The sequence below is a fragment of the Psittacula echo genome (genome assembly GCF_963264785.1).
Source record: "Psittacula echo genome assembly, chromosome: Z".
Classification (NCBI taxonomy): domain Eukaryota; kingdom Metazoa; phylum Chordata; class Aves; order Psittaciformes; family Psittacidae; genus Psittacula; species Psittacula echo.
In genome coordinates, this window is record NC_137742.1 from 6672284 (window position 1) to 6699831 (window position 27548).

The following is a 27548-nucleotide window of genomic DNA, read 5'->3' on the forward strand; positions in this document are numbered from 1 at the left end:
CCTGCAGATGGCCACTCTGGCTGAGAAAAGACAACCAGTAATTCTTAAGCTCTGTGTGGCTTGAGTGGGTGCAGGGAGGGAGACAACTCAGGAACTTCCTAAACAAACATCAAAACAGATTTGAATGCAAGAAGATTTTGTACTATTGTATTAAATAAAATCTGTGATAAATAGCTAAGTCACAGGAGGCCAGTAGCAAGCTTTTGCTGCTGTCAAATGATTAATTTCAGTAAGAATATCAAAGAGAGGAAACAAGAAAAATAGATGAGACGCTTACTGCTTAGGAAGAGACAACAGTGTGGAAATTTTCCCACATTAGAACTGCAGCCCTGTGCCCAGAGCTGCCATCACACACTGTAATTGTCATTGCATTAGATTCACATAATTGTGACAAGTAGCAAAACTCACTTTTATCCAGAGCAGCAGTAAATATCAGGAAGTATAGGCATTTAAGAGAAGCAGGATAACAATATGGGTCTGCCCTTCCACACCACAGGAACTGTGAGATCTAGTTTAAGCATCACAATATTCAAAAGGAAAACAAAATCCTTGTGTTGCAATTTGCAGCCTTTGGCTTCCTCTCACATGGAGAGTGTGAACTCTTCTTTGCAACTGAGGGAGATGTTTTCATCTTTAAAAAATGAATCAAAGGTTCTTACATGAACAAGCTGAATCCAGCTGTCAGGACTTACATACAAAGGGAGCATGGGAGCCCATTTTCATTGTCCCCCTTTCTATGGTCAATACACAATCTAGAAGACTCTCCAGTATTACTAATGCACACAGGAAGTTATCACTATGGTCTTGAGAGAGAAAAAGGAATATATTCATTAAATCAGTAGTTCTTTCAGTGGACCAGTGAAACCTGGGGACAGTTGTAGCTTAGCAGACAGATTTCTGAACCCTGATTCTAACATCATATTGAACTTCTGGGGAGGCTTTAGGAAAAGCATAGACTTCAATGGAGACTGAAGATAGCAGAGAGGTTAATTGTATAATTGAGATCATGGGTGGTTTGTGGGGTTTGTTTGTTTGATTGATTGATTGACAGGTTTGTTTCTTTCCCATAAGAAAGAGCTGGACCATCACCAGAAACGATGGATGTTAACTAGATGCTTGTGGAGAGCCTGGTGTTTTGGATAAATGTCATTAAGCAGCTAGGTGGAATTTGAACTCCCCTTTCTAACTGAGTAATGTAATGCAGAGCATGAGCCAAATGGGTAAAAACTGCCACATTTTGGGGGAAAAAAAAAAAAAGAAAAAAGTAATAAAAAATCAGTGCCTGCTCTCTAGAGAGGATTCCAGAGTTGGATTTTCCATGAGCATACATGCGCACTGCTTTCAGACACATATTACCCACTATGGGCTCTTCTCTGCTCCATTCTTAAAGGAGTTGGACTCACCTTTTTTCAGTCATCGGGTGCTCCCAAATGGGAATGCTAAGGCTGTAGAGCTCATTTGGGTGATGGGGGACAAAAGCTTAGGTTTGAAAGAGCCTGTGTCCAAATGCCACTTCCTTCTCAGAAATCGAATTTAACCCCTTGATATTGTAACATAAATTCTATAGATATAGCAACCTGGTAGTGCTTAGATGTCACTGCAGTTTATTACTGTTTATACTGAGGCATATGACTTCAAAAGCCAGATAATTTTTGAGAGATTAATACAATCAGTTTCACATAAGGTCTCGGACTTCCCTTCACATATTCAGTGGAACGCATAGAAAATGGCAACCTTAAACCACCTACCAGCAGAGATGCATAGATCTCAAAAAGAGAATTGATCACAGCCCTCTGCAAGCATGCCCTTCTGTTTAACACAGGCCATAGGATTTCACCCACCATGGCAGAGGGAATTATTCTTTCTTTCTTTGTAACTGAACACTATCAAGCCCAATAACTTGCTGGTGGTTGAACTGCAGCTTATCGTTAAATAAGGCATCCAGTCCCGTCGTAAACGTTCCACTGTGAATTTATCACTTTCTTTAGTAAGCTTACAAAGTGCTTAAACACCTTGACAGAATTAATTCTTTTCCATTTGAATTTATTTGACCTAAACTTCCTGCTATCCAGCTCTATTATGCTTTAGTGCACTGGACTGAATACCCCTTAATATCATTTTGTTGGTTAAGATTGTTACACAAACCACCACATGCAAGACAGCAGGGACTGAAATGGGCACTTTCAGTGCTAACATCTCCTGTGTCAACAGCAAGATAGTTTAAAGGTGCTGCTCCATGGCAGGATAAGCTAAATTGGGATTGCCACAAGCAGACACCCTGTGTCCCATTTGTACCAGCCCTCGTGTTCCTGAGCTCACTGAGTAAATCAGTTCAGTGCATTCAGACATTAGGAATCCAATACTATAAAAGCAATGGATCAGAGTTTTGTTGGCTTGCTTCCTGAACTGGGTAGACACACAACTTACCCAAGGCTGCAACTAGAAAAGGCAGCTCTGACAGACTGGGTTGAGATATAATGAATTCACATTCTGGGAGAACCACACTAGGTTTGCACCATCTCTGAAGCATGGCCACAAAACACACAGTGACAGGTAGGCTATAGCTGATCTCAAGATCTGAAGATGCAATCCTAAACTTGAAAAAAGCCAAACCAAACCAATCCCAACCACATTGCTCCAACTGGTAAATCTTGAATTGACCTTAACTCAAAGCCATGTACAGGACTTCTGGTAACAAAAGTGTGTGAGTACCAGTGGGAAACTCCAGATAGAAACTCCACCTATAAAGTGGGAAACTCCACTTTACAGATGGAGTTTCAAAACCAGACTCAGAATCCCTCCCACAGAAAGTATATCCTGAACAACCATCAAAAAGGGCTCCTGTGTCTGAAGTGAACTAATGCCAGACAGATTGATGAACTGGCCAGAAAAAAGGCAATCCATTTTTCATATTCTTTTAAAATATTATCTTTTCCTCCTTCCTAAATAAAAGGCTGGAATGTTAAATCAGCTAAGTGTATCACTTTGATAAAAACTATGCAAATCTTTATATATATAAAGGTACCATCTATAACACTGACAGTTCAGATAAAGGGTTCAGTTTTAGTTTAAAATGTAAGTTTCCAGTATGGAATGTAAATGCAAACATTTGTTTTATTCTTTTAAGTACCTTGTATTTTGTACTCTGACAGTTACAAACTGCATGGATTATTTACTGAACTTACCCATCACCACAAACCCAGTCATCCTTTCTTGAGAAAACCCCCTATTTTTTTAGGAGCCTGGCTAGAAATACATAATTTGAGGAACAGTGGAAAGGAACATTAAAAAAACCAGAGAAATGACATAGATTAAAGTAAAATAAATAGCAGGCACTAGTTCAACTTACAAAGTACTGGAGGTATTAAAAAGGAATCCATCATATGTGCCAGGAAAATGCATGCACTATACAGCATTCTTGTGATGGTCCTCCCCTCCTAATATGGGGTCACAGTCCATCTTTTTTTCCTTTCAAATGGAAGTGTCTATTACTGATGTGCCCATCTCAAACCCTTATCTATCAAGAAAGCAAAGAGCACAGCAGGCAAGGATGAAATTACAAACATTTTTTTAGTTTCTTTCTCGAAAGATTTTCCCGTTGCAGTTTCCCTTTTCTTTTCCCTTTTCCCTTTTCCCTTGCCTTGCCTTGCCTTGCATTGCCTTCCCTTCCCTTCCCTTCCCTTCCCTTCCCTTCCCTTCCCTTCCCTTCCTTTCCCTTCTCTTCCTCTTTCCCTTCCCTTTTTACTTTCGTTTCCCTTTCCCTTCTCCCTTTCCCTTTCCTTTTTCTTTACCCTTTCCCTCTTTTTCATTTTCCCTTCCCCTTCTCTGCACCCATCCTTTCCCTTCCACTTTGTACCAGTACACAAGTTCTACGGTGATGCTGGGCAAGGCAAAAATGTACAAAAACAATAAAATAAATCAGAGAACAAGGCTGTGCTGGGGTTTTTGACCCAGATAATTTCAGCCCCTTGGTTTAAACTGCAGCCCCGCTAACAGCTGTATCAACACAGCTGAAGGGGTGGCAGGGAGCTCCATGTGCTCCAGAAAAGATGTGGCATGTAACTACTCCCAGCAGAGCCATTCAGTCAGATGGTTTGCTGTGCCCAGTCTGCATGGGAGAACAAACTTTAGGACAATTCAATTCAGTGTGATTGCAAGGCAGTTTGGACCTTGTCCAATGACAGTGTTGTCTGATGTTTTTTTTTATCTCTGAGTTAATGTACATAAATGATCTTTTAGAACCAAAGTCTCTAATCTAATTTTGAAGTTACAGAATCTAAATGAGGGTAGGAGGAAATTATGCAGGAGAAATATAAGCCCAAAGAGTCACCTAAAGACTCAGGACACTGTCATGAAAATTACTGTGAATTAGATAAATGATCAATCTCTTACACAGTGGAAGCAGCAGAAACAATTCTGTGACTCCACAGACAACAAAGTAGAGGAAGGTTAGAAATCCTGCCCTCTTAAGACCACCAATGTATAAACCAGCACAAACCTCACCTTTCCCAGGTAAAAATATGGAGCCGAGAGCACTTCGCAGGTCTGCAATCATTACAGCACCTTAACATGCATAGAGTGAATGAGATGCCAAATGTATTTCTTGATATGTAGGTGTCAGAGATCATTTAAAGTTCTAATTCAAACAGCAGGTGCCATCATACCCTCTTTTTTTCAACAAACCATTGTTCACAGATATAAACCACTCCAATCCTTTTGGATGTACTTTTTGGAACCCTCTTTGAAGAAGATAGGGAGCCTTCCAAGAGCCATCACACAGAGATCTAAATCAGTTCATCAGGTTTTTCTAGGACACCACAAAATAATTATGACTTGATGACTTTTGGGCTTACTCTCAGACTCTAAAGTGTGACTAGGATTCAACACGTGTTGTGTTGAATGTGTTTCAGTTTGCCTGCAGAAAGCTGAACGCCAGAGAGGTGGCTGGATAAACTGTCAGTCTTTATCTCACAGCCTACGGTTTTGAAAGCCAGTAATACAGACAGATGGTGGCAAAACAAGACAAATTCCATGGGCAACCCAGAACTGACACCATTTTCACATCATTGTTACGTTACATCAGTAAGAACAAGCAGTAAAACAGCTTTAATACACACAAAGCGAACACTTATCCTGAAAACAGCTGAAAATTATAATGGGTAGCCCCATGGACTGCAAATAAATTCTCCAGGCAGATGTTAAAGTGTCCTACAGCAATGGTAGCCTGGTGCAGCAAAGCTTGCATATTGCTCAACTTATCTGATTGGAAACATACTGCCCCTGGGTCAGGATGTACCTCGCCTTAAGTTGGCAAGTCTAAAATTGAAATACCTTATCTACATTAGGGGTTTTGTTTCCCCACTTTATAATCAAGGAAGAAAGAGAGTGGCAGATCACTGCTTTTAAGCTGGTACTGGAGGTGGGAAAAGCCCAGGCCTTGGTGTGCCCAGCTGTCTGCGTCCTCCATGGACAACAGGTCTGTACTCCAGCAGCACCTCTGAGCAGCCTTCAGACTGGCTGGTACAGGGAGGAAAGTAACCTCAAAATGGGGGGTGTAAGGAATGCTTCAGATACCTGCCTCTGTCAGAAAAGCAGGACTTTGCTGCTGCTGCTCTTCTCAAGTGTCCTGGCTTCAGCTGGGATAGTGTTAATTTTCTCCATAGTAGCTAGTGCAGTGCTGTGTTTTGGCTTTAGTCTGGGAACAATGCTGGTAACACACCGCTGTTTTAGTTGTTGCTCAGCAGCACTTACCCTGATCAAGGACTTTTCAGTCTCATGCTCTGCCAGTGAGGAGGAACACAAGAAGCTGTGAGGAAGCAGAGACAGGACTGACCCAAACTAGCCAAAGGGATATTCCAGACCACAGCACATCATGCCCAGTATAGAAACTGGGGGGAGTTACTCAGAAGGCCAAATTACTGCTTGGGTCGGGGTGGGCATTGATCAGCAGGTGGTGAGCAATTATTGTGTTTATTGTTTTCTCTTCCTTTCCACTTTTAGTTTTAATTTTTTTCCCCTTGCTATTTCCCTTATCATTATTATTACTGGTATTGGTATTGTACCGTACTTAGTTATTAAATTGTTATTATCTCAACCCGCGGTTGCGTGGTACTTAGCTAACGGCTGGTTTTAAAACATTACATCAAGACAGATTACATCTGGGGGTGGTAGTACTGTACAGCACACATCCTTGGGCCTCCATGGTCCTTCCTCTCCATCCCCTGTGCATGGCTCAGCCCTGAAGGAAGCTGCTTGCAAGCCAAGCACCTTCTATAGGAGCACTGACAGCATTGGAGAGCCTCAGGAAGGAACAGCCTTCCCTGCTCATCACCACATGGTTTTCATCAAACCTTACTGGCTGCCCCACAGCCTGCACTGAGACACATGCTGTGTGCTTTATTCAGCAATATCCCCCCTCCTATAGTACCAAACTCCTTTATTTGATTATCCCTTTCTTTTGCCTTCCCCCCTCCCCAGCCTCCTGCCTCCCCTGTCAAAGCCTCGTCTCGCCTTCACCCCCTGATGTAATTAGCTCCCACAGAACACCTGGGTTCTGCGTGCTGGACTGACATCTTTTGCGATGCAACCATCTCCTGCTCGATTGCCTCAATTAGCTTCCACTGTACACCTGGGTGCGGCATTAATGTGACATCAGTACAGTTCAGGGAATGTCTGCTCCAGTATGGAGTTTTCCATCACTTCTTGGAGAGAAGGAGATTATTGTGCCCTTAACTGTATCCCTGCCTTAGCCAGAGGGATCATTTTCTGCCTCCTTGTCTCAACTGCAGACACTCGGCTTCTCTCCAGATGTTGAAGCTCAGAAAAAATGGGTCCTCTGCAAGAGATGTGAAATCACAAACCATCAAGGCTTTGGAAATAGCAATTTATTGGAATGCTTGGGCCTGGAACTGCGAAGCTGGATAGAGCTGTTATAGCTCTTGAACCTTGATTGAACTCTGTATAATCCCAGCAAAGTGGCTTTCTATCCTGTTTGAGCTGGCTATAAAGTGAAGGGCTCCTCAAGCTGAGTAGCAGGACTGTAAAACTTTCATTGCACTAGACTGCTCAAGTTGCTTGCAGTAAACTGCAGACAAGAATGTTCAGGAGATGAGTCCAGACTTTATCACAGGTATTTCACATTTGCATCAGTGCAACTGCTAGCCAAATGTGCCCTGTGCTCTTCAAAAGGACATTGAAGGACAGTAGAAAGGGCATCTGCAGAAGGTGAAACTGCAGACAGTGTTAATTACTTTAAATTTAACATTAACCATAGTAAAAGCTGTAACAAAATAGTCTGCCCAGTGCAGGTGAGGAGAAGTGAGGACTAATGCTTCGTAGGAAAGATGAAAGCTTTCCCTTTGGATTCAAAATGACAAAGTCATCATGTTGGGGTCATAAATTAAATGTTTATAAAACTCAATCACCTAATAAGCCCTATTTTGGGATTTTTAGTGACCTAATTAACTAGTATAATTCTATTTGATAGACATCAAGGCTAAGAACAACAATTTTAGTGATCGTTTGCTGAAGCTGGAAGCTTTATGTTATTATTTGTCATCCATTTGTCTTTTCTTGTAACTGCTGATCCCAGGACACTGACCAATAGCTTCACTAGTCAGAAGTTTCAACTATATCTGGTGGACCAGGGAGGTCTCAGGAACACTTCATGAATGCATGTCTCATGGAAATGAATCTTTAATCAAGAAGGGACACCTTATTAATTTCTCTGCTGATTAGAACAGCTGTAGTGTGAGAGCAAGAATCGTTAAACAGAGAAGCTGAACTAGAAATGTTTACGAACTGTCAAGCTTTAGAAAAAGCAAGAAACCCAAACCAATAAACACCATCACTTTAGCGAGCCCAAGAAAATTCAGCTGAGCAACTCCTCCATAAAAGACCAGTTGGTTCTTCAATACTTCCATTGGTCAAGGAACAAACTGTTCCAGCGCGTTGTTTGGGATGTCCAACTGATAACCCTTTTGGATTGGCACTTTAGAAGAAAGCAAATGTAACACTTAAAGAAACCAAAGGAGTGATGGGTGATCACTGTGTTACATTAAACATGTTTGCCCTAGTCTATTCATCTACCCAGTCTATGATAAGACACCATAGAAATCACCACGAATTATATATCTCAGGACCAAGATATATGATGATGCACCAAGAATTGTCATTATGCAGATGGTAACCTCATTTCCAAATAGTGACCCCTTTTAGCTGTAGCCAAACTTGGTCATGTGAAGCGTCTTATGCATATTTTTTCTTATTCTTTGGAGAAAAGATGATGATGACTATGATGCTAAAATAAGACTTCAGGTTAACTGCTGTTGATTAGTTCTTTTTGTTGACATTTTCTTCTATTGTGACTTGTTTATTCCCTCAAATTCATATATAAAAACTCATTAGAGTAACACAGAGAAGCAAGAACAAGCTGCAGGTCAATGGAAAGAAAAGGTTATCCCAAACCGGTTTTGCTGCTACAGAACATCTCACATGGAAAGTCAGTATGAGTAAGATCTGAGATAGGTATTTTGAGCCACAGCACAGGTGTCCTCTCCTCATCCTTTAATAAGAAACAATATTAAATGAACCATTTTTCTTTGGCTCCTGGGATGAGACAGTAAATTATTTCCCCTGGAAGTGGTGCATCATTTTTTATGTCTGTGTGATCAGCAGAGAGTAATTTCCTTTTGATAGGGGTCTGTTACATACTGAGACCACCCCACATTGGTTATAGTAGAATCCCACAATGAGCTCTACTGCCTTCAGGGAAAAATTCCTCTTCTCAGAACAGCCTCCCATGTACCACTGCATCACTCTGGGTTTGTTTCCTGTAGCAAATATTACTCACATACATTATAGTTAAACTGCTGAACAGAAGAGCTCCACCAGTTGAAAAAGTTGCTTTGAAAACAAACCTGAATTAAACATACATGTACGAATACATCTATAGTTTTGACTTCTTTTGGGAAATGGAGAAAACCCCAACACCTTCAGTTCCATTTGTCAGCATGGCCAGGTTTTACTTTCATAGCAAAACTTTCCATGGAAGAATTATTAAAGAGAACAAAATCACTACATGCTGAGGTTTAGAAAAGTCTGTCCAAAGTGTATGAGAGGTGACTGACTCACTGGAGTGTAGGCTTGACCTGACTGCTATGGACTAAAAGTGCTTTTTTGAAGCTCTTTGTCTTCATAAATGCTATCTATAACGTCTCTCGTAGTGTCTTTTCTGCAACGTAAGATAATGTGAGCTCACACAGTGAATAATTAGCAGTCAATGGGCTAAGAATAATGGATATGGAAGCACTTTCCAAGAGGGGATTTTTCCTCTTTCTGTCATTAGACTTTTCAGGAGAGTATTTGACTAGTCAGAGACAGAAGGGATTATATCCTAAAGGTAATTAATATCAATCAGTCATCAGTACTAGTTGATTTTGTGAGCTCTAGTTACGGAGGAGTCCAACAGCTCGGTCGATCACATCACACAGAGGGGTTCTGGCCATCTCCTTGCTCTCATCCATGGAACAACGGTGAGCTTTCACTCAGTCATGCAGTACAGAGTTCTCTGAGGGAAATCACAGAACAGCCTATGGGAACAAGGGAAAGGACATCAACCCTTGGTTTGCAGCCTGAAGCCCAGAAAGGGCACAGAATTTGGCCCGTCGTCTGGAAAAGTCCCATCAGTAGCAGACAATGGGTGTGATGTGGCAGCTGTGACTCTGCGCGATGTTCGAGCTTCCTGAAGGAAACTTCTTTGTACTTCCTTGGAACAAACCCATCAGATCAATCCTGTTGTAAACTGAGCGGGCTGCCTGCGGCTGCCTGCCTCTGACTTACATTTTGGTGTTGTTTAAACCAGGCATGATATTGTGCTCATCCTGAAGCATGAACTTTAAGGTCAAAGAGAGCAATCAAGATGTTTGTCAAAGTCCTGCCTGACTCAGTGGGTGGTTTTAGCACCACAGACACTCAAATTCTTCTTAAGATCTATTTTAAGTACTCAGGTTCCTCCTCTTTCTCTCCCTGAGATCTCAATATTTAAATAAAACCAGTTTTTATCCTGCTTCCAGCACTGCGTCATGTTTCCTTTCTGTATGATGCTTTAAATGTTCTTTAATTGTCATCACACATAACAGGAGAATATTATGAAAGCAATCAAACTAGACAAAGGGTCTCAGAATATCTACAGCTGTGTTCAGCTCTCCAGATGAAGCTCAGGACAGCTTGAAGGCACAGCATACATCAGGCTTGGTATGTTCACTATTCATCCAAGGCCCCAAGGCAAATATCGGGGGGAAAAATTAAAGTAGCTAAAAGAAATAAGTGCTGGCCTATCCTAAATGAACTTAGATGAAGAAACAGATGCGATATTCCATGGGGCTCTTCCTACTCAAACAAAACAGCCTTTCCGGGTTAGCAACTTGAAGTTCCTCCTTTTCACCATCTCATTCCAAAGGCTTGCAGTGCACGCAACATCAGGAAAAAAGCAGTTTAAACCAATACCAACATATAATTGAACTGGGTTCCTAATCACCGTTCTACGGGATACAGCAGCACTTTAAAAACAAAATGTATTTAATCAGTGTCCCACTGATATCAGTTCAATGGCAGCTTCAGCTGCTCTCATCTTCAAGAGAGAGCTTTCTTGCTCAGACTTCAATTAACCATGCTGTCTAATTGCTCAACATTTTCAACCTCGTACAGATTCTTTTCACAAAATCCTCACTTCCACTTGTCCTTTCTTCTCTGTTTGAATATACAGGTCTTCAGCCAAAACAGAAATAAGAAAACTCCCTTATCCAGACTACTCCTTCTCTGCACTGCAAGACAAGACTGTAGCTGCTTTCTGATTTGCTTTCTTTGTCATAATCAAAACAAAAATCAATACCCCCAGGGCTCAGTCTCCTCAATTTTAATCCATTACAGAGATTGTCAGTGTTCTGGCTTGGGCAAATCAAGTTCTTCACTATTTTGCCCAAGAATTAAGATGAAACATTCTTTCAGCACATGTTCTATGTTTCCCTGCAACTGACTGATTTGCTTTTAAATCTTGTCTTCCTATATTCTAGATCCAATGTATCCATTTAGGGATGGGACAACTGTAGCTTTGCTTGCATTCAGAGTATAGATGCACATGCACACATGCAGTGCCATGAGGATGTTTTCTGCACATTCTCTATTCCTTTTCTAACAAATCGTAATGCTCTTTGACTGCTACTGAGCACAAAAAGATGTTTTCCTGAAACGATTTATTAGAACTCTGAGATCTCTTTCCTGAATAAGCTTTTTAACAGATGGGGTTGTATAATGCCAGTTTCTCCTCATGGCATTATTATTATTATTATTATTATTATTATTATTATTATAATCACTTTCAAATGCTTCCTCCTATTCTTCCTTCAGTTTTTGCTTTGCTTTCTTAAAAAAAAACTGAAAAAGGAATTTATTTAGCATTAGAATTTTTGCTCATTTCAATTATTTTCCTGTGGCAAAACAGAAAAAGTGAAAGAAGAGGAGAGGAAAAGAGGGATAAAAATGGCTAAAGATGGAATATTGAAGCAATGTACTGATCCCACAAGTGATTTTCTTTCTGAGGTGGTTACAGTGTAGCATATGGGAACGTCTTTTACACTCACATGATAAGTCTATTTCAGACATATATAAAGTAATAAGCTCAAGGGCTGAAGACTTCTGGCTTGTGAAAGCCGAACAGCCATGTCTTTGCTACCCACTCTACCTACTGCTATGTAACTTGCTTTTCAAAGCTGAATTGGCTCCTATGACCAGATGCTTGGAGGGAAGGACTGCTTTGTTGCAAATCTTTGCACTTTTCTTTCTTTTCACATTCCCAAGATAGTCTTGTTTAACTTCTGACATGCAGATTAATGGATATGAAACCCCACGGGATGTGATCAGAAATGAAAGCCGAAAGAGGTGTGCCATGCTATGAATGAAGTAGGACATGAAGTGTTCATTTTAAAAGGATGAGAAGCACTCAAAATACACTGGGGACCAAAAGCACAACTTAAGGTTAAGAGAGTTGGGGTTGTTCAGCCATGAGGAGAGAAGGCTCTGGGGAGACCCTACTGTGGTCTTTTAGTACCTATGAAGGGAGCTTATGAAAAAGATGTGAACAAACTTTTTAACAGGACCTGTTGTGACAGCACAAGAGGTGATGGTTCTAAACTGAAAGAGGGTAAATTCAGGCTGGATATTAGGATTCTTTATGACAGGGAAGGTGAAACACTGACATAGGTTGCCCGGAGAGGTGGTAGATCCCCTATCCCTGGCAACGTTCAAGGTCAAGGTGGGCAGGACTTCGACCAACATGATCTAGTTGAAGATGTCCTTGGGTATTTATACAGTTTGTTTTAACAGTTCTTTTCACTTTGATTTAGAAAAAGAACCCCTCATCTTTTTCTGATATTTTCAGATTGATCAAAGTGAAAGTGTGTAAGTTGAATTATTTCTAGCAGAAGGTATACATTTTCTTCAGAGGACTTCTCCTGTCTTCTATGCAGCTATGTAGTGCCCATTCTCATTTTACAGTTAACTATCAATACCCAGCTATGCTATTTACAGGGGAACTTCAGGTTAGATATAAGGAAGTTTTTTACTGTGAGAGTGGTGAGGCGCTGGCAGAGGGTGCCCAGAGAAATCATGAATGCTCCATCCCTGGCAGTGTTCAAGGCCAGGCTGGATGGAGCTTGGAGAAACCTGGTCTAGTGGAAGATGTCCCTGCCCATGGCAGGGGGCTGGAACTGAATAAGCTTTAAAGTCCCTTCAACCCAAACCATTCTGTGATTCTATGTGGCATTTCATTTGGGCTTGGGCTGCTGGTTTCTTCCATACTTATTAGTATTATAGAACGCTCAGAGAATCTAGACCTATGGTGAGAATCATAATGCAAACATAATGACATGGTCCTTGCTCAAAAGAGCTTACAATTGTAAAAGGTCAAAAGAAAACAACACAGATGGATACAACAGATGAAACAAGACCCAATTGGATCCCTGCTGCCAGATATACAGGATTTATAAGAGACTGGATAAACATAGATATGAAATGGCAAAGAGCTGGCATGATATCTATGGTGCACTCGGATGAAGTCTGTCTTTTATTGTGCCAGCAGAAATTCACTGTAATGATATCAAAATCAAGTAAAAGAAAATAAAAGTAGCCTCCTTCCCATTTAGATTAGAGACAAACATGCTGAATTTTATGGAATTACACAAAATAGGAAGGGAATAAAATCCTCACCAGGCATTTGAAGATTGCAGTATCAGTACAAATACATGTTTAACTTCAGGTAATTCATGCAAATCTCTGCCTTACAAGAGATAATAATTTATGCTTCACCTGGACCAGAACATGTTTGCCATTTTAAGCTTCACAAAATACCTGAAATCAGGTAAAGAACAGAGATCAGAGCAAGCACATCTGAAGCCTATCTACCACAGCAATTGGATGCTACGTGAAGATTTATAGCCCAAAGCTGGGCATAACAGAACAGCCAGTTGATTTCCTAGGGCAATGTAATTATCTACACCATGATTTAAGCTTGGTTGATGTGAAATACATTTGACTCTGCTCCAGCTTCTGAGAAGATGGTACTTCTAAAAGGTGGTACTGCCTGCTGCAACATCATCCACTAATAAATCTAGGTAAAAGCAGTCCATCTTCTTGAGACACCACCATCTCTTATGGTTCTGGGAGGAGACCACTCATTCTAGTTTACTGGCATTTGAATGTGGGAGAGGTACCTCAGTGTTCAGCAACAGGGCTGTACTCCCAATACTTTACTGTATGTGAAGCCCTACAACTCCTGCAGAAGTGGGTTCAATGGAAACAATGATATTTTCAAGGTAACCAACTGGGTGAAAATGTGATGGGATTAACCCACTCTGCGAACACTCCTGTTGTACCTATGACTCACCTCAGAAAACAAGTGTGTGACCACAGAGTCCTACAAATTAAAGCCGAAATGTCATTTGGATGCACATTTAATCCACATCTCACAGTGAATTCCACTGCTCCGAGAGCAGCAATGTCTGCATACCAATGACTCTGACCTCCTCTTAAGGAGGTGGCCCAGTACCTTGAACCTCCCCTCTGACAACTAGTAGGACTTCAGACTCCTTTAATATGATCTGAACTGGGAGATTCAGTTAGGGATGCCCTCTACTTGGTCCTTTAAAGGAACTGCCTGTACTGGGAAATAGAACTGCCATGAGTGCATTTCAATCTGTATTTAAATTGCCAGCATGATCCATGAAAATCTACTCAGTACAGTCAGTGAAATCTACTAATTTCCGAGTGAGATCATCCTAAATTACGGACATAAGCCATGCTTCAATGTCATAAAATCATAGAATGCTTTGGGTGGCAAGGAACCTTAAAAATCATCTAGTTCCAACACCTTGCCCTGGGCAGGAACACCTTCCACTACAACAGTCTGCTCAATTTGGCTACAACTAAGCACATAATGCTATTTGAAATGGCTTGGGGTAGCCAACCTCCATGGCAGGCTGGCAAATAAACCATGGAGAATATGGGTAACCCATGCTTTTCTAGAGCAACAGCTAGAGTCCAGGAGGGATACTGGTTGGATCTGGAAACTACCTTATACAAACTTCCTTTTGAAACCCTAATTTGTGATCCAAATATCATAATGTAAAGCTAAGGTTGATGATCCTTACCTGCTTGCCTGGCAAACGGGAAGGAAGAGAATATTCAATAGCTATCCAATGGTAGCAATTGACCAGGATCCTGTAGATTTTTAACCTACAGGATTTAAACATGTGTACAGTTGGCAGCTTTAATCTAGTAGGATTAATTGCACCAATCTGTGTCTGTATGGCTCCAACTACAATGGTCCCACATTCCTTTTTCATGTTTATGTATTACAGTACAGTCCATTGTGTAAACTGTAGTCAAGTTTTTGAGCAGTGAGCACACCTTCAGAGATATTTTAGTCCAATGTCAACACTCTGCAGTCACAAAAGTTAGGATGGAGGATAACCCTGCTATCAGACCTGTGCTTGTCTTTGCATAACACCATAGCTGGAAAATGGCAAACTGCAGTGGTAATGCGGTAGAACTCAAAATGCAAAAAATTGAGTAATGAGAAGAACAATCTTTATGACTGAACAAAAGGCTCAACACTAAGGCTGCTATTGAGGATCATTAGTAGGTACATGACCAGAGATATTAACATGGGCAGCAGAATAATGAAATAGTGGAAAAACATACACTAAGTAAGCCTTTTGTATACATACATAATGCAGATGTAAGACTGAACTGTGGGTGTCCTGATTTACTCTGATTTAAATGAGCTGGTCTTCTTGCTTATTACATAGCTCAAACTGTAAATGAGAAAACAATTCTTGGGACTCATAGTTCTCAGTTGTTCTTGAACACACCCATTTACAATCCATGTGGTGTTAAAGTAGAAAAAACAGCTTTTAGAGATCCTCTGGCTCTCTCTCTTCATTGAATAAAACAATTTGTCTGTTGCAGCACATTAAATCAGGATCAGGTATCCATTAAACTGGATGATGCAAATGCAGAAAACATGGACCCTGATAAAAAGGCCTGAGAATGCATCTTGTGGCTATTGCTTGCTTAAGATGGAAAACTGATAATCTTATTTTGCTGTATTTCAGTTAAACTGTATTTTTGTATGTACCAAACCTTAGCATTAGTTAATGAGAGCAAAGAAACATTTTCATTCCTGCTGTTTTTTCTACAGCTTTCTAAGACAGCAGGAGAGAACCGCCAGAACTGTGTTTGACAGGAACAGGAGCTCCAGCAAAGTACAGTTCTTCAGGCAGCTTTCAGCTCTAAGGTATGGAACAAATACAAGCCAACAAACCTAGGCTGAATGCAAAATGCAATCAAAACGCATTGCCATTTGGCAGATTATAATGGCATTTCCGAGATCCATCTGAAATTAAAGCCCCAAGCGACAGTACAGTTTGTGTGAGACAAGTTAAAAATGAGTCCTGCACCACTGAGCTTACAGAGCTGGGAGGGAAATGGAAGTTCAAAGAGTGAAAAATCTTCCAGGCCAATGAACAATGAAAACCACAGCCAGGAGTGTAACACAGAGCCTCTTAGCCCCCATTTCAATGCAGTGTCTATCAGCATGGGAGCTAAGCCCTGTCATCTCATTTGAAGAGTAGACGCTACTCACTACCTTGTTACTGGCATGTGGTTTGCAATGTGGAAAAGATAAATGCAACATGGGCCAGTACGGAGAAGATAACACCTAGAGGCTTTAGTAAATTGCGTGGACTAAACACATAAACCACCTCTGAACTATACAACACTAATTTTTAACCCCATTCAGGTGTCACCAAATACAGATCTTACGGTAGCCAGCTCTCTGCCATGCACTCCACTTTTAAGAAGACTTCATCCATTATCCCAAGGTCTGTTGCTGTGTTTTCCCTTGGAAAAGAAATAGCTTCCAGTATAGTGCTGCCTTGGCAGATGGTGGTAAGAGACCTCAGCTGAATCACTCCCTTAAAGAAAGAGCTTCATGGCCATGCATGCTCCTGTTCTCACCCCTGAGGCTGGTGAATGAATCAGACAATCATTACAGCATCAGCCATGTCACCTTCACCTCTGCTGGGCCACAAAACTTATCAGCCAGATCAGTCACTGCATGATCAGACCTCAGCATCAGGACTGAAACAGTTATCTACACAAGAACAGCTCCCAGCAGAGGCAGCAATAGGGGACAAAACCCCAAGTTTAAGATGAAATAGAAGGATTAAGGAAACAGACACAGCTATGCAGACCAGATGTGCTTTCATGAGAAATCTCTCCCTCGTACGTCAGTTGACGATGATACAGCATTAGAAAGGTGACAGACACCATGAGTAAGGGTGACATCATAGATATGAGGGGACAGAAACAATCCAGTATTTACCAGAAGACTATAAAAGCTCTGTTCCTGTCCTGGGAACACAGTGCCCCTGTCACAGGGCACCACAGTGGCAGACAGGCAAGCTGAATAGGCACTGCTCTGTACTTGCATGCAGGCACAGAGCTTGTTATTCTATCTAAAGTTCAAAGGGAAGTAGTTTGTGAATGGTTTGTTAAAAGAAGAGATTTTTTGCCTGATTACTTCCCATCTTCTTAGCTAGAAAACTCTTTATATATGACTGTGCTAGAAACCTATTTAAAAAAAATGATAAATCAATTATTCTTTCACAATGTGGGTTCTTCAGTCTCTAATCAGTGAGAGATGTTATATTAAACAGACATAGGAGAGAAAAGCCTTTCGTAATGATTAACTTCACAATATGATCCCCAGTGAAAGAAGACCGAAAAAAGAATTGTGCAAAACATCCTCTTATTTTATAGATCAAGTAGAGACAAAGCAGTGTGACACTGTGGAATGTGTATCTGTACGATGCACCCATTGCATGTTCCAATTAATGCCTTAGCAACTAGCGAGATGAGGAAAGAGCCATTATCTGTCACTGTGAGCACTACAGGCTGGAGCAAACTGAATGGCTCTACCATGGAACAACTGATATCACAGCTCCTCAGAGTCCTCACAGAGGTTCAGTCCTCCTTTCACATCACTTTCTGTGCACTGTAGTTTATGAATTGAACATCTTCCCTTCTGTAAATTTGCCACCTTCTGACCCCTCACCCATGATGAAAGGGTTAGGGAAATATTTAGGATAAACACATTTTTGTCAGGGGAAGGAACACAAAGCACCTCTGTTAAATTTTACAAAGGCTTTATTTTGAATTTTAGGTACCCTCCAGTGGTATATCTTAACCCACTTTGGAAAGGACCATCCTGATTAATGCCTATGTGTAGATGAGCTATGAATTCCTCTCCAAGCAGTGTTCTTGCTGTTTCATGTTTGAACCCATGCAGATGAACCACTTCACTGCTCAATACTCCAGAAGGAACCAGGGTTTGGTATTTTACACTCCAAAGTGAAACTTCTTTCCCCCTGGCAGAGTCTGATCTAAATCACAGATGCTTGGAAGGACAGGACGACACCAATATTGCACTTAAAGTAGCTTCACTATGACAAGAAATGATCCCATCAGCAGAAAAGGTTACAAAAACCTATTTTAACCACCTGCAATCTGTTTCTAATGACTCCCTTAAGACTCCTTAAATGTACACGCTTCAGATACCTCATAATAACCACTGTATTTTACCATCCAGTGATGATACCGGGTCTTGTGACTAACACCTCTGCCAACTACAAGAGGCCACTTAACAATGCTGCCTCTCTTTGCTGCTACCTCTTCTGCGAAGAGGTGTTAAGATTCCCATTCTCTGTTCCTCCTTCCCTTTTCCAAAGACATTATTCTTCCAAAGCCTTTCAGAAGTGCTTTTTACTTTAGATTGCACACAAGAAGAAACCTGTCTGTAAGAACAGCACATTTCTTGTTAAGAGGATATATACCTTTCATATTAAAGCAAAGAGGCCGTGCCTCTCTTTCTCATGCCCTAACCATAACCACCACCCCTATCCCCCCAGTCCTACTTTGGCAGTTACTGAATCATCCCCAAAAAAGAAAGTCTGTACCACTTTCTGCTCCTGATGCACTGACAGTTGAAAACAACCAATGACACTGTACAGGTAGGGGAGAAAAATAGGAAGATGGAACAATATCTTTTGCTTCCTTCATCCTCAATCCTGACAGAAAGACCACCAGAGATTTCAGGAGACAGTAAAATCAGCATGAAAAGATGGAGGTTGAAAAGCAAATAAAACACTCACAAACTGCTTCATAGCACTTTTCAACTGCAGTTATACAAAATACAACTGCTGGGTAAAATAATCTCATGGAAAAATTTTTTTTGACTGTTTTGTTGGTTTTGGTGTTTGTTTTTTTTTTGTTTGTTTGTTTTTTCTGTAATATTTCCTTGGAGAGACTTAACAGGATGACCTCTGATAAATTACTCTGTGACACAACTGGTACAGCCTGCTTTCCTACCAACAACTGCATCATGCTCTGACGATATGCATGATTGTCGTGGTTTAAGCCCAGGCCATAAATCAGAACCACAAAGTCCACTCCCCCCCCCACCTTTCTTCCCTCCGCTCCTGGAGGGACGGGGAGGAGAATCAAAAGAATGCAACTCCCACGGGTTGAGATAAGAACAGTTTAATAACTAAGGTATAACAGAAATCACTACTGCTACCACTAATAGTAATAATGATAAAGGAAATAACAAGGAAGAGAATACAACCGCTCACCAACCGGTACCTCACCCCCACCCCGCAGTCATCCAGCCTTTCCCGGAACTCTCCGTTCTACCTCCTGGGCATGACGTGCTGTGGTATGGAATACCTCTTTGGTTAGTTTGGGTCAGGTGTCCTGTCCCCGCTTCCTCCCGGCTTCTCCTCCTCCCTGGCAGAGCATGAGACTCACAAAGTCCTTGATCAGTCTAAACATCAGTGTTATCAGCTCCGTTCCCAGGCTGAAAGTCAAAAACACAGTGCTGCAACAGCTACTAAGAAGGAGGAAAAATGACGGCTACTGCTGAACCCAGGACAGTATCCACCCCTTATTCCATACCATTCACGTCATGCTCAGATCCCACATTTTCAATATAGCATCACTTTCATCTCAGTGCACTCTTATCTTAGTGCACGGACCAATCCCTATAAAGCTGCTGAGTCCATTCAGTCCATGATGGTGGGCTCCATCTCTTGTAACAGTCTTTCAGAGCAGGAGAGGCCCATTGCAAAGTCCACCCCTCGATCATGAGTCCATCTCTATGTTGCATCTCTGCCCTGATGGCCTGAAGTGTCATGGGCCCATCAGGCTCAAAATAATTCACCCTCCCCTGCAGCAGTCTCTGCAACTTGTCATTGGGGACTCCATACAGCTGCCTTCCATCTCCGACGCTTCCAAAGCACTGGAGGGGCCCAGTGGATTAGATACTCACCCATACTGTCCCACACACCGTGACACTCATGGCTGTCCAGCCTTGGGGAAAACCTCTCGGTCCCCCTGTATTGTCTTAACCCAGAGAAGACCCAAACCTGACTCTGCTTAACTCTTGGGATCAGACAAAATGGTCGTGGGTAAAACACACTCTGTGTGTGTGCCAACATGGTGATCCCCATCACAATCAGCAGGCAGGTCCCAAGGGTACCCAAAGGCCATTCAAAACCTTCAGAACTCTCAAATGATGCTGCTATGCTTGCCGGCTCTCTCACCACCAGCTTCTGTTTTTCTGAGTCCGGATCTTCCTCCTCTGCCTTGCTGGGAAATGCTGCGTGGTCTCCTGCATCCTCCTGGGGATCAGGCTCACGGGGCTCGGCGGACGGCTGCTGGGGAATGCTCTCGGCCGCCGCGGGGCTGGGCTCGGCTGTGGGGCTCGGCTCCTCCGTCGCCTCCTTCCCCTCCTCGGCAGCCGCCTCCTTCCCGGCCTCCGGCCCCGCTCCCGCCGCCGCTTGGTCCCCGGGGCCCCTCTCCCGGGCTGCTTCGGCCGCCGCCGACTCCCGGGGCTGCTCCCCCTCGGCTCCCCGCAGCCTCACAAAGACGGACGCGAGGACGAGGGCCAGGACGGTGAAGAGCAGCGGGACGGCCAGGTACAAGTCCACGGCCACATCCATCCCACCCTGCTGCCGGAGCCCGCCCGTATTACAAGCCATTACCAGAAAGTACAGTGAAACAAGAACCTTAGCCCAAGGCCCACACTTGATAAACACTAACACAGCAAATACCAGCTCTAAGTAAGCTACAGCATACAGAAACTGTGACATCAAGATAAACAACTTTGAGAGCCAATAAATCAGCATTGTGCCTCGGTCAGTTCTGTCGTTATCTCAACCCTTCGAGCTCCACGTTGGGCGCCAAAAAGAACTGTCGTGGTTTAAGCCCAGGCCATAAATCAGAACCACACAGTCTACTTCCCCCCCCCCCAACCTTTCTTCCCTCCGCTCCTGGAGGGACGGGGAGGAGAATCAAAAGAAAGCAACTCCCACGGGTTGAGATAAGAACAGTTTAATAACTAAGGTATAACAGAAATCACTACTGCTACCACTAATAGTAATAATGATAAAGGAAATAACAAGGAAGAGAATACAACCGCTCACCAACCGGTACCTCACCCCCACCCTGCAGTCATCCAGCCTTTCCCGGAACTCTCAGTTCTACATCCTGGGCATGACGTGCTGTGGTATGGAATACCTCTTTGGCTAGTTTGGGTCAGGTGTCCTGTCCCCGCTTCCTCCCAGCTTCTCCTCCTCCCTGGCAGAGCATGAGACTCACAAAGTCCTTGATCAGTCTAAACATCGGTGTTATCAGCTCCGTTCCCAGGCTGAAAGTCAAAAACACAGTGCTGCAACAGCTACTAAGAAGGAGGAAAAATGACGGCTACTGCTGAACCCAGGACAATGATGGAGCTCAAAGCATCACTCATGTAGAATCTGTGTGTGTTTACATGCCTTATATTCCCTGGTCTGACTGGGGACCTACCTTTGTAAAACATAATAGGATTTCACCTTTAAGACTTGTACTCCTCAAGACAAAACTAGTAGTAGTAGTTATGCAAGGGATTCAGATCAGAGACTAACATACACAATACTCACAGTACTGGATTACATAGAGATATCAAGCCACAATAGATAAACTATTAAACAGTCTTACTTCAGTAGGTCATAGCTTTAGACTAACATATTGAAAAAAAACAACCCTTTAATTTACAACAAAATGGCTTATTCCCCCCCAGTTGTTTTGTTTGTTTTACTTTGAATACATGATGCTGCAAGAAGTTCTAAGAGCCATCATATTTTACAAAACAAAGTATTACTTTGTATATAAGGATTAAAAACATCTATTGAAGTGTGGACTTTTAGTAACAATTTTCAACATTTGGTATTTAGATGACAAGACTTAAACAAATACATTTACTTACATCTAGTATGTTGTAGCAGTTCCAGTGCTGTCCTGTTCTTCAGCTGTAAGGATTCATAAAAGCTGGGAACAAAATATGGAGAGCAGCCCCAGAAACACCATTGGTTGAATCAGGGACATAACCCAGTTAGTCTGTCAGTGCTCACCTAGTATATGTTCTACATTGGGAAATACACTGAAAATAGACACAGGATACACTCAATAAGCAGAAACACATAGGAGCACACTGTTTGGATTAAGTTCCACTGATCCAAGCAAGCTTTTCCATCGCTGTGCTTCATGTTCTCCATTTATAAAGTAGTCAGTGATTTACAGTGAAGTCAGGGTCTTCCTAAGCCTTACTTATCATATTCAGATGCCATTTGGGTTCACACGCTAACATTTGTAACTGACTTAGTGTATAGTTTCAATAGGCTGTTGCATAGTCCAGGTTATTAATTTTAAACCACAAGACAGTGAAAAACCATGTATTAATTTGTCATGTGTTTATAACAGTTATTGAACACTTTATAAACCTTTCTGCAAATTGGAATGTGCTGTAGGATGAAGTTGATGATGTCTTTTGTGTTTTAAGGAGGAGCCATGGTCTGGTCAGCTGGTACACACTGGCTCATGCCTGTATCCTTCATAATTTGTGCTGGACTAATTGGGGGAAGAGGGAGTTTTCTTCAAAAGAAACAGAAGAAAAATCCTGCAATATAGTTGAAAGGGCTGGGGGTCAGGAGTCAAGAACTCAGATAAAAGTGTGGCCACATCATACAAATCAAAGTTGCGCGACCATGTGGGATGCCCCTTCAAAACAAAACCACATATTTCTATGCAGAGTTTTCTCTTAATGTCTGAAAAGACCATGCTTTCAGAAATACGTTTGGAAGATATTACAAAATACAGCATGTAGAATGAGTTCTTGGGAAATGGAAGCAGTAGAGAAATATGTATTTCTGCCAGATGAAACAAGACTAAAAAATGTCACAAGAAAATGATAATTACCACTTCCCAAAGAAGAGTCAGCTAAAGATAAGAGGTTCTACTGTGGTTCCGCTGTGGCATTGTGTTTTGCCAGCTAACACAAGCACTAAGTAACTGGGGTAATAATAGCTCCTCTAAGTTGCACACACAGGGGAAAACAGGGGCTGAACCAATGTTGTTCTTAAGTAGCAAATTTGGGTAATAAATAACTAGAGGCCCATCACAGCCCCAGTGGGGTTTTCTCCATCAAAGCTCTTCTGGTGTTTGCTAGTGAAGAAAAGCAGAAAGCAAGACTGACTCACTAATATTAGTCAGATTCAGATTCAAATCTGTCCTCATCTTTTTAACTGGGAGGAATTTCTTCCTGACTTAAGTCATTATTACAAAAAAATACAGGAGTATAACAGCACCCTTTGAAGACATCCACACATTCATGAAGAGCTAATTATATTGCTGAGCATTCAAACCAGATTCATTATGAACTCAACATGTGGCACAGAAGTCATTTTATCAGTGGCCTTATTCCTGCATCAAGCGAACTGAGAAGTGAAAATCCTTGCAAAAAGCCAAGAGTCATAAACATAATCCTTTAGTACACCGTGTCTTAGCACATAAGATTAAAAAGACAAACCAGAACACATCAAGACTGCAACAACAAAGAGTTTATTAGAGTCAAGAATATATAATCACTGTACAGAAAACATTCGGAGTTAAAGTATGAAATAATAACTGCTCACTGTGCATTCTGGTTGCTGAGCCTGTTAGTGATGATTTAATTGGCTGCCTACAGCTGGCTAACTTATCAGCACTTAAAAACCTTTTTGTAAGCAGGGAAGAAATGCTTGTCCTTTCTAAATGGTAACATTGCCCAGGGTGGGAAATAAAGGAGCATATGAATTACATTTAGAACTTACACAAGGAACAAAGTTGGTGGGAAGGGAAGAAAGGGAATTGCTGTAGCTTTGTGGTTTTTCTGCATGGAGGAACTGTAGCCTCACTGTTGTAGCTTTGTACATACTTATATTCCATACAGCAGTGATTTTATTTTTAAATAAGAAAGTATATTAGCAGGTGCAACAATTTACCACGGCCTATTCCAGTTACCTTTGGCTTGAGCCTTTGAAGCTCCAATGTTTTCAGTGGGAAAAAATGCCACAGCATCTGAGCCCCAAGGACGGTAAAAACAACCATTTTCCTTTTAATAATGTCTGGTTTTGAACCTTCAATGAACAGAGACTCAGAAAGCTTCTCTACCTCCTGAACTCTCTATTCTCATGCTACCAAACCTGCAGCTTTTGCCTTCCAAAACTGGTGAAGTCCACAAGGGCTTGAGAAAGTCTCTTTCTTGAGCATTTGCTTTTTTCCACCACAGGTAGGCAAAAGGCTTATTTTCTCCAATACTAAAAGAAAACAAAAAACACATAGCACAGCATTTATTTAACTTGGTTTGCTCTCAAAGTGGTGTACTCTTAAGTTACACGTAAATTGAACATGTTTAAAAACACGGTGAAATGCCTAAAGGCAGGCAATTTTCACAATCCTTTAGGTGAATAACAGCATGGGAACCAGCTCTATCTCCCCCTTGACAAATGTTTTCATTCAATCTACACAATCCTCCTAGTAGATATTCCCATTTTTATTTTGGCATCCATTAGGAGGAAACAGAAGCCCTGGTCCTGAGGGAAATGAACCACAGCTGCATTCTGGGATGCAGCAGCACTGGGACCACAGCTTGGAGATATTATAAAACCATGGAACATTTATAGCTTAAATTGAGTTTGCTCCTAAGCAGAGAGCAGCCAAGCATTAGCACAGCCCCAGACTGTACAGCTACATTTTAGGTGGGACACCCCTTATCCCCCAGTCTTCCTTTTTTAAACACTGCTTAACATGAGCCCTGAATGCAACTGAGTTGACTTCTAACTTCACAAGTAAAATAAAACGTGAAGTTAGTCACTTCGACTGAAGATTGTTTCCTTCATCTGCAGAAATATATAATGCTGCTAAGATGAAAATGACTCTCCAGGGAGAAATGGCTATCCAGTCTTCATTAGTACCAACTAAAATTACTATGCATTTTTTCTCCTCTTGAGCACTATTGTACAACACTATTAGCTTATTCTAAATGTTATATTTATTTGCTTTTGAGACAACACTTTTTTGATAACCATTAAGGAGACAAGTACAACATAAAAAGCTCTGTAAAATATCTGACAGTATAATGGGTTACAGATACATCAGAAACTATACTAAAGGCTTCATGACACAGTTTTGAACTGAACTCAGTTTACTATAGTGTTACAAAAGAACAATACCAAGCTGATACCAAATATCTAAATTGCTTTATCTAAGAGCTTTACTTACTACAGAGTAACATATAGCATACTGATACACACAGTTAATATAATAATCAGCCTTATTAAAAGCTCTTAACTACTTCAGTAGACAGATTCCTTGTTGGTCTATTTTGAGAGGCAGTAAGAGGACGAATACCTACTGAAAAACAACAACAACAAAAAAAAACCGGTTGAAGAGCATTTCAAACAAATTGCATGGCATGAGGCCGGAATCTGCTGTTTAAGCATGTGTTGTAATACTTATGTATAGCTTGGCTGGGTTTTTTAAGGCAGCTTACATTACTATTAAGAGCAAGGCCACTGGCCTCTTCAGCTGGACATTGTGCAGGATGATCCCTTTACAAGAAACGCAATGACGCATTAATTGTTCAATCTACACACTGTGAAGACTCCAGCATATTCTCACTGCCTCCGACAAAAAGATAATGATTTTGACTAATGAAGTACTAAGTATCACTATAAAGCATCCTATCTCACTTGCAATATAAAGAGAACAGGCATTAATTACATTTAATTGTGATGGATTAGTTGTAAGTTTTTTAAAAATACATAAATAGAGCTCAGATTCTTAAGACACGTGCACTGCTGATTAATTTGTGACTATTCTTTTTGTATCGTCCTCACAGATACAAGCAGAGGGAAGTGTGCAAGTGTAATTATTTGAACATGAATGAAGGCAATAATCTGAACTCCAATCTAACATCACATGGAGCCAAGAGATGCCTTATGCACTTAATAAGCAACTATGGTTTTTATTTTAGGTACCTAACCCCAAAAGTAGAAAGGTAAGCTAAAAGCATGAGGCAGCAAACTCTGCAACAATGCATGAGAGGAGTGCATGAAGGCCCCAGAAGAAACATTCCTCAAGTATCCAAGATGGAACCCAGCATCAGCCAGCTGGGGAGGTAAAAACCTCATAATGAGACAACTGGATCAAGCCTGCACCAGTGGCTGTCACATCAGCTTATCTGGTACCTAAAGTGCCATACACACTGTGGGCTTGATTTTTAACTCCCCAAAATATGAATGGAAGATGCAATTGGTGTCTGCTGCATACTGTATGTGTTGTTGCTTACAACACCAGTGCCAGGAGCTACAAGCTTGGGGCTCAAATTCTTGCGTACTTTTAAGTATTCTGAAAGAATATATCCTATGATTTTAAAAGCAGTTGTAAGTGCTGAAGAAAGGTCAAGCAAGAACAAGGCTGAATGGAAAAAGGTCACCTAAATCAAACCTGCAAACTCTGACTTTGTAATACAGTTTCACAAATACAGTAACAATTAACAGGGAGAGGCTGGCAGTCACCCAAAACACATGAAGAAAAAAATATGCCTTTATCAAAAGTGACTGTCAGTATGTGATTAAAATAAAGGTCTACACACATATTGGAAGCATTTAAAATTTTAATCTTGAATCTTTGTAATTATTTTTTTTTGAACCCCAACGTAAATGCTAATAATTTTTCACTTTACCTTATTAAATTACTGTCCTCCACCCTATGCTCAAAGTAATCCATAATGAATGACAACAAATTTTGCAACATTTTCATATAATTACACTCATTTTTTTCACTTTACGTGAAAGATCACCTTTATTAAATATATATGCAGATAGAAATTACATTTTTGCTTCTTACCCTGCATGACTGTGCAATTCTTCAAAATAAAAATTAAATTTGCAGGAAACAACAGATTAGTTGGAAGACCTTTAGCAAAATGGATAGCCATAAAAATAGTTCTCCTCAGTTTATATCAGAATTCGATCAGCTTTTTTAAGAAAAAAATCAATGAAAAAAACCTGGCATAATGACTGCCTTTTCAGACCGGCCAGCCTGGTTTCATTTTTCCTCTCAATTCCATTTCTTGTCATGAGTCTAATACTTTAGGCAAACAGTGTCACATCTTAAATCCACGATAAACACAAACTAAGTATGTCAGATGGCTTTAGTTAAAAAACATAGCCAATTCAAAGAAGAAATGCTTTTGTAAACAGAGTTGTATTCAACATGAGAGGTAAACATCTTATTGTCTTACTGTGGCTTGTAGTAACACAGCACACATACATGTAGTTAAACATTTCATCCTCCATACTAGAGCAAGAATAAATTGAAATAACAAAAATAGCAGAGACAGTAATTTATTACCATCCCAGACCATTAGCAAGAATCAGATAATGCATGAGATGGGAACTCTGGAGACCATTAGTCCAACCTCCCTGTTCAAACAGGATCAAACAAATAGTTGCTCAAGATATTGTGTTATTGGATTTCAAGTACCTTCACAGAAGGAGACTCTACCATCTCTC

At 41.1% G+C, this 27548-nt stretch overlaps 1 protein-coding gene across 5 annotated transcripts in view; it reads right to left on the reverse strand.

Annotated features, from left to right (window-relative positions):
- Positions 1-23564: 23564 nt before the first annotated feature.
- The window catches only part of PIK3C3 (phosphatidylinositol 3-kinase catalytic subunit type 3), an 80690-nt gene continuing 76706 nt past the window's right edge, over positions 23565-27548 (reverse strand). For all 5 annotated transcript variants that reach the window (XM_080637701.1, XM_080637702.1, XM_080637700.1 and 2 more), the window contains one exon: positions 23565-24287. In XM_080637701.1, the coding sequence (XP_080493827.1) occupies positions 24273-24287 (15 nt within the window). In that variant the 3' untranslated portion in view covers positions 23565-24272. The remainder of the gene's footprint in view (positions 24288-27548) is intronic.